This window comes from Perognathus longimembris, chromosome 15 (genome assembly GCF_023159225.1).
Source record: "Perognathus longimembris pacificus isolate PPM17 chromosome 15, ASM2315922v1, whole genome shotgun sequence".
Classification (NCBI taxonomy): Eukaryota; Metazoa; Chordata; class Mammalia; order Rodentia; family Heteromyidae; genus Perognathus; species Perognathus longimembris.
This window is the reverse complement of record NC_063175.1, coordinates 22,792,594-22,809,991: the sequence shown is the minus strand read 5'-3', so window position 1 is coordinate 22,809,991 and position 17,398 is coordinate 22,792,594. Positions and strand designations below refer to the sequence as shown.

The window sequence follows — 17,398 nt, the reverse complement described above, 5'->3', positions numbered from 1 at the left end:
TCCCTTTGGCCTTCCTACCCTTCCTCTCTGCCCCCAAGCCTTAGTGAAGTGACTCTCCATTGAGCTGCCTTAATGACCTGGCCTCCTTCTGCCATAGTTGGTTCTAGTCTCCCTCTTTCACCATTACAGGACTAGTAAGGCCAGGGAGGAATCTGTCTAGCCACCACCTGTATCTGTGCCTGGCACTCGGGAGATGCTTTAGAATGTTGTGGAAGGAAGCAACCAAGGGCCACACACAGAAGCAAGTGGGCCATGACCACATAGGGTAATGTCAGGAAAGGAAAGGTTCCCCCCACCCCCAGAGGAAGAAGCAGTTCCAGAAAAGGGTCCAGTAGAGACAGCTGTCTGTCTTCAATGCTTCCTCACTAGAGCAGTGGCCTCTCCAAGTCCTTTGTGTGCCTTGGGATAAAGTTTGTGGTTTTCCTGTCTTCAGAAGTAATACTGAAAGACATATGTAGACTGAGAGGCTTATGGGCGAGTGACTAAAAGGGAAAGGCAGATGGAAAGTAGTTAAAGGCAGAGATAATATGGTAGCAAATTCTGCCACACCATCCATAGGCAGCCGTTCATAGCATGGCAGGCCCGGTGTAGGAGGCAGTGGGTACCAGGAAGATCCTCCAGCAGGACAGCTGACACACACCCCCATTCTGACTAGCTTTAAAAATAAAGAGTTACTTTCCCACATAACACAAAATCTGGAGATTAGTAGTAGCTCAGAGCTGGTTGATTCCATGTCTCAACAATGCCAATGGGGAGCGAGATGAACCAACCTCAGGATGACAAATATTATTGTGTTTTTTTCCTCATACACTGAATCTACTTTTTTTAAAAAAAAATCTACCTTTAAAAAAAGTGACTTGATTGTTAAAGTGAGAGGGAACCAGTGAGAGGAAAGAAGGAAAGGAAAGGGTGATAGGATGAGGGAGTGAATATGATCCAAGTACTTTATATCTGTGTATGAAAAAGAGTACAGTGAAACACACTGAAAACTGTTGAGTTTAAATGGATTAAAAAATTGTTTAGGGCAGGAAGGGTGAAAGGGGATTAGAAAGAACATTGAGAGGGTAAACTTGATCAAATTACATTTTATGCATGTATGGGAACGTCACAACAAAACTCCTTTGTACAACTAATTTACACTAATAAAAATATAGCCACAAAGTGAATGAGGATCATGATTCTTTGCAACTCACACCTGGGTACCCAGAGCACCAGCTTTATCCCTGGGCTCTAGAATGGTGAGTAGGAACATCTCATCCAAAACCCCAAAGTCCAGATAAAGACAAGGCAGCATGCAATGCTTGCCCCTAAGGAGTTAATCCCCCTCATCCCAACTGAAAAGATCCATTTATGATTTACAATGCAAACTATGTCTTCTGAGAAATCTGTAATCCTTTAGCCCATCAGTGATGCTCAATCCCTCTCCCCCTTTCTATATGGCATTAGATCAGAGTGAATAAGGTCACAATCAAACGACATTAACCCTGAAAATCTCTTCATTTTTTTGCCTGAGTAACCTCAGGCAGCATATAGAATATGCATAGTTGAAAAACTATTAAAGATGCTGCAGTGGACTGAATTGCAAAGGTGTGTGTGTTTTGTGTGTCTGTGTGTGTGCACGTGCGTGTGCACGCACATGTGTGCATGTGTGCGTGTACGTATGTGCATGTGTGCACATATGCACACACAACTAGGAAATCATTTTTGAACAGAAAGATAGCATATATCTCTTGAAAGTGGACATTATTTGATTGATTTTTTTTTTTTTTTGGCCAGTCCTGGGCCTTGGACTCAGGGCCTGAGCACTGTCCCTGGCTTCTTCCCGCTCAAGGCTAGCACTCTGCCGCTTGAGCCACAGCGCCGCTTCTGGCCGTTTTCTGTATATGTGGTGCTGGGGAATCGAACCTAGGGCCTCGTGTATCCGAGGCAGGCACTCTAGCCACTAGGCTATATCCCCAGCCTTGATTGATTTTTTTAAGGGAAAACATGTTTTCTTTTATCCAGAATTGAAAATGTTTCTCTTTCAGTTTGTCTGAACCTTTTCTATTTTGTTTTTGTTTTTACGGTGGTCCTGGGGCTTGAAGTCAGGGCCTGAGTGCTTTCCTTGAGTTTTTTTGTGCTCAAAGATAGAGCTTTTAGTGCTCTACTAGTACTTGACCCACAGCTCCAGTTCAGCTTTTGTTGGGGGGGAGGGGTGTTTAATTGGAGATAAGAATCTCAAAAACTTTTCTGCTTGGGCTGGCTTTGCCCCACGAGTCTCAGAACTCTGCTTCCTGCGTAGCTAAAATTCAAGGTGTGAGCTACTGGTGCTTAGCTGAACCTGTTCTATTTTATATGTCCCACCATCAGCTACTTTTTTACTTTCTCCTACTACCTTTAGCTCCTTTCTATTGTGTACTGAAAACATCCTTTTGTGTTTTTAAGTTCTTCCTTGCATTTTTTGAAATACACAGGAATAGAGAAAAAAGTCTATAGCAAACACCCACAAATCCACCATCTGATATAAGAGCTAAAAGATTGTCTGAATTTCTGGGTTGTTGAACTCGGCATGCAAAAGAGCCCCACACAGATGACAAACACTGTGTAGAAAGGCTCCACCTTACCCATTTCTGGTGGATGTGCCCCACAATCTTGCCCGGACATGTGGCGAATGCTAAGGAGTCCAACAGCTGAGCCCCAGGTAACTCCTCAAGCTGTTCCAGATCAGAAAACCTATGATGGTTTGCAAATTTATATTTTATCATACTGCATTTTAAACACAGGACCTAAATGACTTCCCCTTTGTAATCTCCATCAAAGACATTTTTTCAAAATCCCCTTAGTATGCTTCTCATTGGTCCTGGTGCATATTGTTGGTGTGTTTGACAATAGTGTCTGGCTAAATTATAAGTCTGAGAGTATGTGTATATTGTCAGGATTCATACACAAATGCTATTTCAACCTAATCCTTGATTGTAGTCTCTAAATATATGACCCTTTATGGAGTGCCAAGACTTGGCTTGCGTGTGGCTTGGGCTCTAATTAAGAAATGATCAGGCACGTTTGAATATTGTCTCAGGCATTTATGCTGTGTATGTGGAAAGGATGTAATATTTTATTTTCTCTAGACTAGTTTCCTAAACATATTCTCATTGTCACTTGTGCTGCCCTCTTCCAAGTCTGCTTGCTCACATCACACCTTTGCTTTTCTCATGACACATGGTCACAGTAGCATCTGCCAGTTTGGGGAGTTCATGTCATCCGGGAGTCTGTCATATAGTAGAGCAGCCTGTTCATGGTTCACAAGCATGCAGTTATTACTTGAGGGAATATCCTTTCTTCATTTGTTACTTCCTTCCTTTCCTTCCTTTCCTTCTTCTTTTCTTCCTCCATGCTTTTCCTTTTTGTTTCTATCATGGTACTAGGGACTGATTTTGGGGTCTCACATGTGCTAGGCAGGCACCCCACCACTTGAGGCATATAATCAGTCTTTTTGCGTTTATTTGGTTTTTCACATAGGGTCTCATGCTTTTAACTGGGCAAGACTCAATTGCTGACTCTCCTAACTCTACCTCCTTTGAGGGTGGGATTACAATTTTGTCCCTCCATGCCTGACTCATATCCTTTTTAAGCTACCCCAGAACTACAGTTTTATAAGAGGAAAAACAGGAAACAAGTCGGCAGATTATCAGCAGATTTTTGCTTTAATCTAGTGATGACAAACTTTCGATGCCTCTTTGCAAGGTTGCAATATGTGTGAGCTAATGGCTAGGCCAATTATGCCCCCTTCTTCCTGATTCAAAAAATAAAGACTTAAAACACTTTGTAGACTATGAGTGCTGAAGGTCTGTTTTTATTTCATGTGCATAGAAGCAAGGGAGTTTCCAAAGAAAATTATCAATCACATATTTTAATTCAATGTATATTGTTTTAAGCGTTGATTATCTTTTCACTTGGGATGAATAGAATTTCTCTACATGCCATTTTCCAATCGTTCAGTGTGAGTATTCATTAGTATAATAAGCACTCATAGTCCCTCAGAGTTATTTTAGATGAAAAGTAATTCAGCTCTGGATTCTGAGCACATGAACTTTTCCCTTTCTTTTTATGGAGATTGTGTTGCTGAGAATCATTACAACAAAAGCAAGAGAGCTTGGGGATTTCCTAGATTTTCTTACTAAATGGATATCAATGTTAGTCACTGGCATTTTTTTTTAATGTTCTGTGTGCTTCCTTTCCACTGAAAAGAGAAAAGGTGTCTAAACTTGCTTATCTCTCTGTAGGACAGTCGACCCAATATGTCAAGACCTCTGATCACTAGATCCCCTGCATCTCCACTGAACAACCAAGGCATCCCTACGCCAGCACAGCTCACCAAGTCCAACGCGCCTGTCCACATTGATGTGGGAGGCCACATGTACACCAGCAGCCTGGCTACCCTCACCAAATACCCTGAATCAAGGTAATCTGAAAAATGGCAGTCACACCGAAATGCATGCATTTGATGATCTCATAGTTTTGGTTAGCAGCGCAGTGGGGCATGGGGGTCGGGACATGAGCTGCAGAAGGCTATTCTGGGATGTGACTGTACATCTTCTACCAGTCAGGATTTGGTCCGCAACTTAGTCAAGGGCATATACAAATACCACTGAGACTAGAGGGCTAGGAGCTTTCACTCCTCAATTGATTCTCAGTGGAGTTCAAAAAGGTCTCCCCCTCACCCCTCCTTCTTCCTTCTGTCCTCTTCTAAAACCTACTGTTTTTGTTTGCTTTTGAGATAACGTCTTGCTGTATCACCTAAACTGGATCCTATTTGTGGTCTTCCTGCCTCAACTTCCCAAGGACTGCATTTATAGGCTTATGCTGTCATGCCCAGCCCCTAAAATGCACATTCTAATGAATTCTGGTGATTTTTTTAGATCACCTTGGATTATGAACTTGTGAGCTAGAAAAAGAAATAAGACATTTATCTGTCTTATATCAACATCTTATTAACATATTTAAAATCATAATCAAAAGCCAAGACAGTCTTATTTTTTTAAAAGTCTGTGTAATTTATGAGATGGCTCCGACAAATAAGTATATAAATTGTATGAAAAAGGCAAGTGATTTATATTTATGAAGACATATGCCCCCAGACCCCACACCCACCTAGCTCTAAAGGAATGCCAAGGAATAACTTGGAGAAACAGGGTGGTTTGTTTCTACTTCTACTTGGGCTTCTTAAGGGAACCATTTACATCTTTTAAGAATGTCTTAGGCTAGAGGCATGACTCAAATGGTAGAGCTCCAGCAATGAGTTCAAGCTCTGGTACTTAAAGAACGGCTTAGCTGAAGGGTTAGGGGAGTAGCACACAGCTGTGATCCAGAAGGTATAGGTAAGAGGATTGTGATCCAAGGCCAGCCCTTGGGCAGCAGCAGGACAGAGGGTGGGGGTGGAAAACGAAGACAAAACCCACAAAACCTTATCTGAAAAACAACTAAAACAGCAAAAAAGAAAAACCAAACCAAAACAACAACAACAAAAAGAACTACGGGAATGGCTCAAGTGGTAGGATTCCTGCCTAGAAAGCTCTAGGCTCTGAGTTCAAAAAAGAAAAAAAAAAGGAGGGGGGTGAAGAAGAGAAGACAGGGGAGGGGAGGGGAGTTTTTTTTTTAAGTTTTTATTATAAAACTGATGTACAGAGAGGTTACAGTTTCATATGTTAGGCATTGGATACATTTCTTGTACTGTTTGTTACCTTGTCCCTCATACCCCCCTCCCCCCCTCCCCCTTTCCCCCCCTGAAGTGTTCAGTTCGCTTACACCATACAGTTTTGCAAGTATTGCTTTTGTTGTTGTTTCTCTTAATTTACCCTTTGTCTCTCAATTTTGGTATTCCCTCTTAATTTCCTAATTCTAATACCAGTATACACGGTTTCCAATATACTCAGATAAGATTACAGAGATAGTGTAGATACAATCCAAGAAGGTGATACAAGAACATCATCAACAGTATAAACTACAGATACACATGGGATGTTGAAAGTAGTTACAACTGTGATATAACAATTATTTCCATAAAATGGAGGTCATTTCACTTAGCATCATCTTATGTGATCCTCTGCTGTGACTTGCCTAATCCTGTGCTAATTATTCCCAATAAGGGAGACCATAGAGTCCATGTTTCTTTGGGTCTGGCTCACTTCACTTAGTATAATTTTTTCCAAGTCCTGGGGAGGGGAGTTTTAACTGAGGTGGGAAAATCATAATTTTGAGACCACTATGGACTGCATAGCAAGTCCCTGACCAAAAAGGTTAAAAAAAAATTATAAAGCAACATAATCTTTGGATACCTGGTAATTTACAGCCTAAGTACACAGAACTGAATAAAAACACTGTCATCTTAAAAATGCCATGAAGGCTGTGGCTATTTTTTTAATTTTGTTTTTGTTTTTTTTCAAATTTTTAATATCAAACTGATGTATAGAGAGGTTACAGTTTCATACGGTAGGAGGCTATTATTTTTTAATCTTCCTAAACTACCTCGTATTTTATGAGAGAATGTAAAAGTTGGGAAGAAAAAGTTGAATTATTAGCCTTCTTGATCTTCAGATTTAATTTTTTACAATCAAAATGAAATGATTCAGAAACTAAATCTTTATTCATTCAATGATTCACAAAACTATGCTTTGTTTATTCAGTGATTCACAAAACTATGCATTTTAAAGGAAATGATCTTATCAGCCAGCTGATAATATCCTGGAGTTTCTTCCTCCCTAAACAGACTAGAATTCACTAGAATTAAGTGATAATAATGACTACATTTTTTTCAAGAATATTATTAGGTACTTAGCATTCTTTTTTTTTTTTACTTTTTTTTTTGGCCAGTCCTGGGCCTTGGACTCAGGGCCTGAGCACTGTCCCTGGCTTCTTCCCGCTCAAGGCTAGCACTCCGCCACTTGAGCCACAGCGCCGCTTCTGGCCGTTTTCTGTATATGTGGTGCCTAGGGCCTCGTGTATCTGAGGCAGGCACTCTTGCCACTAGGCTATATCCCCAGCCCCAGTACTTAGCATTCTTGAAGAAAAATACCTCATTCCCTCCAATCTTCTGCTAATATCAACAACAACAGAAAGTTACTGCTGGCTCGTCAACTGAAGAAATAATTCCAGCAGAATTAGCAAATGTGTATGAGGCTCAAAAGCTAGTCCTAGCTATAGGAAGATTCCCTCGTCGTCTGGTAGCCTTTTACTTTAGTTTGCTTTCTCAACTTCTGATATAGGAGAAAAATCAAGAAATGCCCCAAATCTCTTATCTGAAATGCCTGCAACCAGAAGTGCTTTGGGATTTTTTCTTTTCTTTTTAAGATGCTGAGTATTTGACCTTTGCATAATGAGCTAGTTTTGGAGATGGGATCCAAATCTAAGCGTGAAACTCTTTTGTATTGTACACAGACCTTGCATACATAGACTGAAAGTTACTTTCATGTTATATATTTTCATAACTTTGTGGATGAAACCAAGTTTCATGCTGGAATGTCCCATTTTGACATGTCATGTTGGCATTCAAAGGTTTTGGATTTTGGAACATTTTGGATTTTGGATTTGGGGATTATGAATGCTCAACCTATAGTAACACCACTTGTCTGCGTCATAGGCTGCTGACTTTCTCCTAGTTGCTCATTACAGTAGAAGGGGTCTCTTCTTGCAAGGTCTTGTGTTCCACATGTTTAGCCCTTTGTGAAGCTGGCTGGACTAACTTGGCTTATTGGAGGTGATGAAAGAAGAATAGTTAGTCAATGCCTATTCATTTCTGTCAAATAATTGGCCGCTTTCATCTTTTTGGTTTTGCATTATTATTATTGTTGTTGTTGTTATTATTATTATTATTATTTTGTGGTGCTGGTGATCAAACCCAGGGCCTTATGCATGCTGCAAGTGCTCTAGCACTGAGCTATATCTCCATCCCTGTGCTACATTTGAGGTTAAAGACCTCAAATAGCATCTCACTTGGAAATTCTTCCCAGTCCATGATTATTTCTAGGAATCTACCTCTTCTCTCTTATTATCCAGGCCTGAGATGGGCAGCAAACTCCTTGGCTCTTACTGCTCTCCATATCATTATGGTCTCCATGATTGCCAGGAGGTATGGCAGCTAGTGGGCACTTGAAATGTGGTCAGTACAACACTGAAATTCCCTCTAAGTATAGGATACATGCTGCCCTTTAAAGACTTAGTTCCCCCAACGATGGAAAATACCTCAAGTTCTGTACTGCTTTCATGTTGGAATGACAATATTGAGTTAAATAAAATATATTATCAAAATTAATTTCACTTGTTTCTTTCTACTTTTTTAATATGGATAGTAGAAAATGTAAAATAATGTATGTCTTTTTAAATGTTCTATTGGATAGCATCTATTCATAAATAGTTTTTTATGAAAACATGTAATTGTTGAACATAGTAGCATCTACCTATAGTCCCATCATTCTGGAATCTGAGACAGGAAGATCTTGAATTTGAGGTAGGCCTGGGATATGTAGGAAGAATTTGTCTCCAAATAAAAACAAAAAAAAATTACCAAAAAATATCTAATGAAACTTATCCTGCTACTTGTATCACAAACTAAAGTGTGAAAAGCATCCTGACATCTGATTGCTCCATGCTCAAGGGACTTCTTCCTTACACCTTCTCGTGGTTTCTCTTAACACTCCCACCATCAGCTTATCCAATCAGTGGGAGATATCTTGAATCATAGGTCAATAAGTCGTACTGGGTCATTTTGGTTTCAGTTACATATACCTAAAGCAAGTGGCACTGGTGTTGACTGGATGGGCCAAACTGTAATATTGCTTGGCTCAGGGCTTAAGTCTTAGATTTGAGATGCTCGTATCAAATCATAGTTGGTTTTACTTGAACCAACCCATTCCCCATACGTTTGTATCAGAAATAAGGAGAAGCAATAGATCCTCACAGGTATTGTATATTCCTTTCAATTTGTAGGGAAATCTCTTCCATAGTGTTAACACATTGGAGATAAATCCTAGAGCATTAGGTTGCCCATGACTGTAGAGTTACAAATGAGTTCGGTTCAAATCCTCTAGGTTCTAGTGTGCTTCAAACCCTTCCTTCCGGGTGCAGCCACTCCCTACCCCGCCCACTTCCAGTCCCTGATTTCTGCCTCCCTTGTCACTTCGTAGAGTAGCATAGAGGGCTTTTTCCAGGATTTCACAGAGAAACTTGTAGCTCAAAAAGTACTAACTTGTACATAAAATATGACTTCCAAGATGCAAGTCTGGAGGTCTGAGCCCAGTAGAGGTGCACATCCCAACCACGCAGCAACCTGAGCACGTGGCTCAGTGGTAGAGCACATGCACAGTCCATGGCATCAGTTCCCAGCACTGAAAACAGCAGCAAAAAGTTGCTAACATCTTTCTATCAGCTCCACAACTCTACAGAGAATCTTTACTCCAGTGTGAAACATTGTAGATGATTTTCTTTTTTACCTATTCTGTCTTCCCTCTTGGCTAAAGACCACATATTGAATATTACTTCCTGAAAGACTTGTGCTGCACTGCACAGTTACTGTCAGAAACACCTGGGAAGCATTTAAAGGCCACACCGACCAATAAAATAAGACCAGACCAATAAAATAGGAAGCTCTTTGATTTTCTTAAGAAAATAGTCCTGGTGTTTATTTACATCTGCCTGTGAATGACACAGAGATGTACGGTCCATTAAAGAGAATGTTCATTTCTTGCTTAATACATATTTCATGCTTTGTTATAATTATAATGGTCATTTCACTGAAGATAAAACCTGCCTGCATCTTTGGGTGCTTCCCTGTATACCCTCTCCCCTACCTTATAGTGGTTTTTCAAGTACTGATTGTATAAGCAAGTTGACTTTTTTTTTTTTTTTTTTTGCCATTCCTGGGGCTTGAACTCAGGACCTGAGCACCATCCCTGGCTTCTTCTTCTTCTTCTTTTTTCTAAAGGCTATCACTCTACCACTTGAGCCACAGCACCAATTTTGGCTTTTTTCTATGTATGTGGTGCTGAGGAATCCAACCCAGCTCTTCATTTTTATGAGGCAAGCACTCTACCACTAGGCCATCTTCCCAGCCCCTAGCAAGTTGATTTTTACATCTCACAATGTTAATGCATAGGAATGTAATTCCCATCCATCATCAAGTGATATTTTGCTAAAGAGATGAAAATATTCAAAGTAATTCAAGTTCTGTATCCATCAGTGACATACCTAGTCCTAACCAATATTGGCGTAGCTACAAGACAGTTCTTTGGAGCTATGTCTGAGACAAAGGCTGGCCTGAGCCATCTCAGTGGTAAATACTAATCACTTGGGGGAAATCTTGAGCCTTCGGTTCTGATTGTCTCAAGCTGCAATTCTCAGATACCCAATTCTGATCTATAGCAGCAATTTTAATCAAAAGTAATTTTTTTAAGTCAGGAAAATGTCACTATCAAGAAAATATTTTAAATGAATATGTAAAAAGGATAGACAATATTATATTAAGTTCATTATGCTGATTTATAGATTAAAAGTGTCTAAACATGTAGATTATTATACTCTTGCCCCGAGCCCTGTGAATTTTAAAGTCAGATCTAGTTAGATCTATTTCAGAAACCCCATGTGTGTGTGATATTAAATATTTACTCAGGGGGCTGGGAATATGGCCTAGTGGTAGAGTGCTTGCCTTGCATACATGAAGCCCTGGGTTTGATTCCTCAGCACCACATAAATAGAAAAAGCTAGTATTTTGAGAAATGCTTTGTTGTCTATAATATGTGTGCTATGTGTGTTATCATTTGTAGTTTATGTGCATGTGTTGGCAATATAGTATATGTGCATACATATATGTTCCTAAGACATTGATCTTTGATATTACAATATCAAATAGAGTAGTCTTTTTATTTCATTTTCCAATTGTTTGTATCACTATATGGACATGCAGTTGTCTTTGTCTCTTCTACACTCATGCTTGTAGTTTATTTTATGTTGCTTTAATAAAGTACTGGATGCTAAAAAAAAAAAAAAGAAAAAGAAAAAGCTAGAAGTGGCACTGTGGCTCAAGTGGTAGAGTGCTAGCCTTGAGAAAAAAAAAAAAAGCCACGGATAGTGTTCAGGCCCCAGAGTTCAAGGCCCAGAACTGACAAAATAAATAAATAAATAAATATACACTCAGCCAGGTGCTGGTGGCTCATGCCTGTAATCATAGTTGCTCAGGAAGCTGAGATCTGAGGATGGCAGTTTGAAGCCAGCCTAGGAAGGAAAAGTCTGTGAGACTCTTATCTCCAATTAATCACAGAAAAAGCCGGAAGTAGCACTGTGGTTCAAGTATTAGAGCGCTAGACTTGAGCAAAAAAGAGCTCCCGGGACAGCACCCGGGAGAGTTCAAGCCCCAGGACCAGCAAAAACAAACAAAACAAAATATACAGTCATTGCTTTAAGGAAGACACTCATGAGGATTCAATGCTGTGTGTCCTTTATCTTTTCCTATAACCTCTAACAAGGATTTTAGAAGCAGCTAGTTATTCAGATGTGGACTTTTTCAAACCAGGAAATGGCCTGACACTGCTAATGAACAGGACAACTACTGCATGGTAATAAGCTGGGAGGGTCTTGGCAAAAGGGAGCTCATAGTCAGAACAGTGGCCCCACACTAAAAGACAAGATCTCATATTCCAGTCCCCTGAGCCATCTGAACTGATGGCTTGTCAGAGCTTTTGTATATTTTAAATCCAGTACATGAGTTAACTCCCACATAAGTAGATTATGCTAAATTGGTGTCTTGGAAATAGCAGCAGTTAGTAAACACACTGGCATATGTTTGTAATTGCAAAACCCAGGAGACTCCACTTTCAGCCTCAAAGTCAACACCCATGGCCACCCAAGGGATGCATTGGGAACTTCAAGGTGGAGATGCCAAGCCCACATGCCCTGCCAGCAGCAATGTAGCTTCTGGCATGTGTCATTCACTCACAGATGCATAAGCCATTACAGAGCTGTGTCTATGGAGCTCCACTGAAAGGTGAGGCAGAAGAGAAAAGAGGATCACGAGTCCTTGGCTAGCTTTGGCTACAAAGTAAGACCCTGTCTTGCTCTCCTTGCCCCCTGCCAGGTGTTTGTGTTCTGAAGACAACCGATTTTTTTTTTATTTGTAATTTCTTTTTTTTTTTTTCTCAAATTTTTATTATCAAACTGACGTACAGAGAGGTTACAGTATCATACGTTGGGCATTGGATACATTTCTTGTACTGTTTGTTGCCTTGTCCCTCATGCCCCCCTCCCTCCCCCCTTTCCCTCCCCCCCCAGTTGTTCAGTTCACTTACACCAAACAGTTTTGCAAGTATTGCTTTTGTAGTTATTTCTCTTTTTTTACCCTGTGTCTCTCGAATTTGGTATTCCCTTTGAATTTCATACTTCCAATACCAGTAAACACGGTTTCCAATATACTCAGATAAGATTACAGAGATAGTGTAGGAAAAATGCTCTACATCACTGGCCATAAAGGGAAATGCAAATCAAAACAACATTGAGATTCCATCTCGCCCCAGCAAGAATGTCATATATCAAGAAAACTAATAATAACAATTGTTGGAGGGGATGTGGCCAAAAGGGAACCTACTTCATTGTTGGTGGGAATGTAAACTGGTTCAGCCACTCTGGCAAGCAGTATGGAGATTCCTCAGAAGGCTCAATATAGAACTCCCCTATGACCCAGGAGCCCCACTGTTGGGTATCTATCCAAAAGCCCACAAACAAAATCACAGTAATGCCACCAGCACAACAATGTTCATCGCAGCACAATTTGTCATAGCGAGAAGCTGGAACCAACCCAGATGCCCCTCCATAGATGAATGGATCAGGAAAATGTGGTACATTTACACAATGGAATTTTATGCCTCTATCAGAAAGAATGACATTGTTCCATTTGTAAGGAAATGGAAGGACTTGGAAAAAGTTATACTAAGTGAAGTGAGCCAGACCCAAAGAAACATGGACTCTATGGCCTCCCTTATTGGGAATAATTAGTACAGGTTTAGGCAAGCCATAGCAGAGCATCACAAGGCCCAATAGCTATACCCTTAGAAACACATAAGATGATGCTAAGTGAAATGAACTCCATGATATGGAAACAAGTGATATATCACAGTTATAGCTACTTTCAACGTCCTATGTGTATGTGTAGTTTCTATTATTGATGATGTTTTGTATCACCTTCCTATGTTTGTACCTACACTAAGACAACCGATTTTTAACACTGGATTTTCATGCAAATGTTGACTGCTAGCTGAGGGAATTTTCTGTAACGTATTAGGTCTGCGTTTTCTATGCTGTCGTGTTTTATGACTTCACATTTCTCGTGTTAACACTGCATTCCTTCGACCTGGGTCCTGTCGTATCATCATTCAGACCCCATGCTTGAAGGATCTCAACAAAAAAATGCCCCCAAAATAAATGGAGCCAGTTTGCCAGTTTCCTGTGTTTTCATTCAGAATTATGACATGGAGCTGGCATGGCGATGCAGGCCTATAATCCCAGCACCCAGGATGTTGAAAAAAAAAAAAAAAAAGCAAAACACAAGTAGCTAGGCACAGGTGACTCATGTCTGTAATCCTAGCTACTTGGGAGACTGAGATCTGAGGATTGAGGTTTAAAGCTAGCCTAAGCAAAAAGCTGGAAGTGGAGATGTGGTTCAAGTGGTAGACCACCAGCTTTGAGCAATAAAGCTAAGGGGACAAGTATTCAGACACTTGCGTTCAAGGTCCAGTACTGGCACAAACAAAACAAAACAAAAAAACAAAAATTACCAAGTCATCACATAAGAAGTTTTGGGGGTTGTTTTGTTTTATAGCCTACCCTTTATACCCATGTGTTAGATAATTCAATATCTATATTTTAAGAGTCACAGAGTAGGTTCCTGGGAGTTCCATTTGAGTCATATAGTTACCTCACATGTGGAAAGCAGCTTGCAAGGAGGTGCACAGCAGGAGTGATAAACAGCTCTGATCTTTTGAAAACGCAAATTAGTTTGTAGAGAGACTTGAGAGGAGGGAAAGCACCTGGCAAATGGCAAATGGAATCTTTCTCCAGGGTAATAGGGGAATTTTCCTCTTCTCCATCTCTTGTTTTCATCTTGCAATATTGCTTTTTCCAAAATTGCTCCTTTGGTGTGGAGGCAAGAACAAATCAAACGGTTGCCTTCAAAACCCTTTTTGCTTTGTTTTGTTTTATCAATGAAACTGGATTTTCTGTATAGTGCTGTAAGGTTTTACTAACTTCTAGTGTGCTACTGATGAATTCTTTGCTTACTAGGGATTAAAATAGGTCTCACGTGGTGTGTGTGTGGTGTGTGTGGTGTGTGGTGTGTGTGGTGTGTGTGCCAATCCTGGGGGCTTGGACTCAGGACCTGAGCCACTGTCCCAGGATGCTGCGAGCTTCTTCTTCTCCCTCCTCCTCCTCCTCCTCCTCCTCCGCCTCCTCCTCCTCCTCCTCCTCCTCCTCCTCCCCTCCTCCTCCGCCTCCTCCTCCTCCTCCTCCTCCTCCTCCTCCTCCCCTCCTCCTCCTCCTCTCCTCCTCCTCCTCCTCCTCCTCCTCCTCCTCCTCCTCCTCCTCCTCCTCCTCCTCCTCCTCCTCCTCCTCCTCCTCCTCCTCCTCCTCCTCCTCCTCCTCCTCCTCCTCCTCCTCCTCCACCTCCTCCTCCTCCTCCTCCTCCTCCTCCTCCTCCTCCTCTCCTCCTCCTCCTCCTCCCTCCTCCTCCTCCTCCTCCTCCTCCTCCTCCTCCTCCTCCTCCTCCTCCTCCTCCTCCTCCTCCTCCTCCTCCTCCTCCTCCTCCTCCTCCTCCTCCTCCTCCTCCTCCTCCTCCTCCTCCTCCTCCTCCTCCTCCTCCTCCTCCTCCTCCTCCTCCTCCTCCTCCTCCTCCTCCTCCTCCTCCTCCTCCTCCTCCTCCTCCTCCTCCTCCTCCTCCCTCCTCCTCCTCCTCCTCCTCCTCCTCCTCCTCCTCCTCCTCCTCCTCCTCCTCCTCCTCCTCCTCCTCCTCCTCCTCCTCCTCCTCCTCCTCCTCCTCCTCCTCCTCCTCCTCCTCCTCCTCCTCCTCCTCCTCCTCCTCCTCCTCCTCCTCCTCCTCCTCCTCCTCCTCCTCCTCCTCCTCCTCCTCCTCCTCCTCCTCCTCCTCCTCCTCCTCCTCCTCCTCCTCCTCCTCCTCCTCCTCCTCCTCCTCCTCCTCCTCTTTTGCCAGTCCTGGGGCTTGGACTTAAGGCTTGAGCACTGTCCCTGGCTTCTCTTTGCTCAAGGCTAGCACTCTGCCACTTGAGTCACAGCGCCACTTCTGGCCTTTTCTATATATGTGGTGCTAAGGAATCAAACCCAGGGCTTCATGTATACGGGGCGAGCACTTTACTGGCCATATTCCCAGCCCCCCAGGCTTCTTTTTGCACAAGGCTAGCATTTTACCACTTGGGCCACAGTGCCACCCTGGATTTTCTATATATATGGTGCTGAGGAATGGAACCCAGGGCTTTTGGTATATGAGGCAAGCACTCTACTACTAGGCCATATTCCCAGCCCAGGTCTCCCTTTTAAAGTAATCTATAACTTAGATTCTTGTCTAAGATAGTCACAGTGTCTCTGTTTTTCCCTGTCCTGTCATTCATTCAACAGCTTTACACCATGGCCACCAAAATCGTAACTCTTGTGTCTTGCAGATTGTGATATGTGGGAGAGGAAGAAAAATAATAAACAAACATTTAACAAGCAGTATTTTATTAAGAAGTTCTTAAAAAAAAAAAAAAGAAGTAGCCAGATAGCACATGCCTATTATCTCAGAAGAGTAGGGCATGGAGATTGGAGGATTGAATTCTAAGGCTGCCTTATATGAAAAACAAGCAAAGCTAAAGTATAAGGGTTGAGGCTGAAATAGCAAGTACAGGGCCCAGAGTTCAATACTCAGTACCATAGGGAGGGAGGGAGGAGGGAGGGAGGGAGGGAGGGAGGGAGGGAGGGAGGGAGGGAGGGAGGGAGGGAGGAAGGAAGGAAGGAAGGAAAAGGAAATGGAAGGGAAGGAGGGAGGGAGGGAGGGTGGAAGGGAGGGAGAAAGGGATGACGGAGGAGGGAAGAAAAGAAGGAAGGGGAAAATAGCCCAGTGTGGTGGTATACACCTGGAATTCCAGCACTGGAGTGGTTGGGGCAAAAGGATCACAAATTGAAGTCCCTGCCCAAATAAGTAAATAAATAAATAAACCAGATACCAGTGGCACACATTTGAGTCGTAGTACTTGGAAGCTGAGATCAAGAGAATTATAGTTCATGGCCCTTCTGGGCAGAAGAGTTTGTGAGACCCCCCTTTACAAACAAGAGCCGAGCTCGCTCACAGTTGTGTGCCTGTTACTCAAGCTACTACAGCAAGCCTCAAATAGGGCACCTGTGTTCCAGACATGCAGGTGGATCCAGTCTCAAAAATAACCAGAGCGGGGGCTGGGGATATGGCCTAGTGGCAAGAGTGCCTGCCTCGGATACACGAGGCCCTAGGTTCGATTCCCCAGCACCACATATACAGAAAATGGCCAGAAGCGGCGCTGTGGCTCAAGTGGCAGAGTGCTAGCCTTGAGCGGGAAGAAGCCAGGGACAGTGCTCAGGCCCTGAGTCCAAGGCCCAGGACTGGCCAAAAAAAAAAAAAAATAAATAACCAGAGCAACATGTAACAACAATGACAGCAATAACTATGCTAATTAAATAGTACTAATAAAAGAGGGTAGAGGAGACCTGGCTCAAGTGCTAAAATGGCTTCCTGGCAAGGGTGAGACCTTGAGTTCAAATCTTAGTGCTACCAGAAAAGAAATAATAACATTACTACTATACTACTACTATTATTGGTGATAATAATAATAATACCAGCAGTGGTAGCAAAATAATAGTAATAGGTCCATCTAGGGATTTAGTTTTTCCTCCATAGTGACATAGGTGAGTCAAAGGTAATTTTATCCCCACATGGTTATTTCTCCTCCAACCCATCTTTATTTTTTCATCCAAATTTTCAAAACAAAAGTCTAGTCTCCATTTTAATTTAGGTTTAGCGGCAGATTTTTTAAAAATCACTTCTGTATCACAAGTCACACCTAAATCTGTAATTGTCTCTTCTCAGTCTGTTAGCTGATGAGCTGAGGCATAGCAGATCTCAAGGGCGCCCTTTCATCTTGGTGGGAGGGAGCCACACAGGCCGTGCAGCCCCAGGCCTGGGTGGGGGCACTCAAAGTTGGGTCACCACAGACCAGCTCCCCTCCCCTCTGTGTTTCCCTAATGCTCCTCCATTTCCTTTCACTTTGTGTTTACTGCCTACTGAAGGTATGTTTAGACCCAAGTAGCAAATGAAAAACAGAAGCCCTATGGGGGCAAATAATAACACCCACTCCTCCCTCAG

General features: G+C 42.2%; 1 protein-coding gene across 3 annotated transcripts in view; it reads left to right on the top strand.

Annotated features, from left to right (window-relative positions):
* Kctd1 (potassium channel tetramerization domain containing 1) overlaps positions 1 to 17,398 on the top strand; it is a 188,165-nt gene that overhangs the window by 135,283 nt on the left and 35,484 nt on the right. For all 3 annotated transcript variants that reach the window (XM_048363555.1, XM_048363556.1, XM_048363554.1), the window contains exon 2: positions 4,263 to 4,441. In XM_048363555.1, the coding sequence (XP_048219512.1) occupies positions 4,263 to 4,441 (179 nt within the window). The remainder of the gene's footprint in view (positions 1 to 4,262; positions 4,442 to 17,398) is intronic.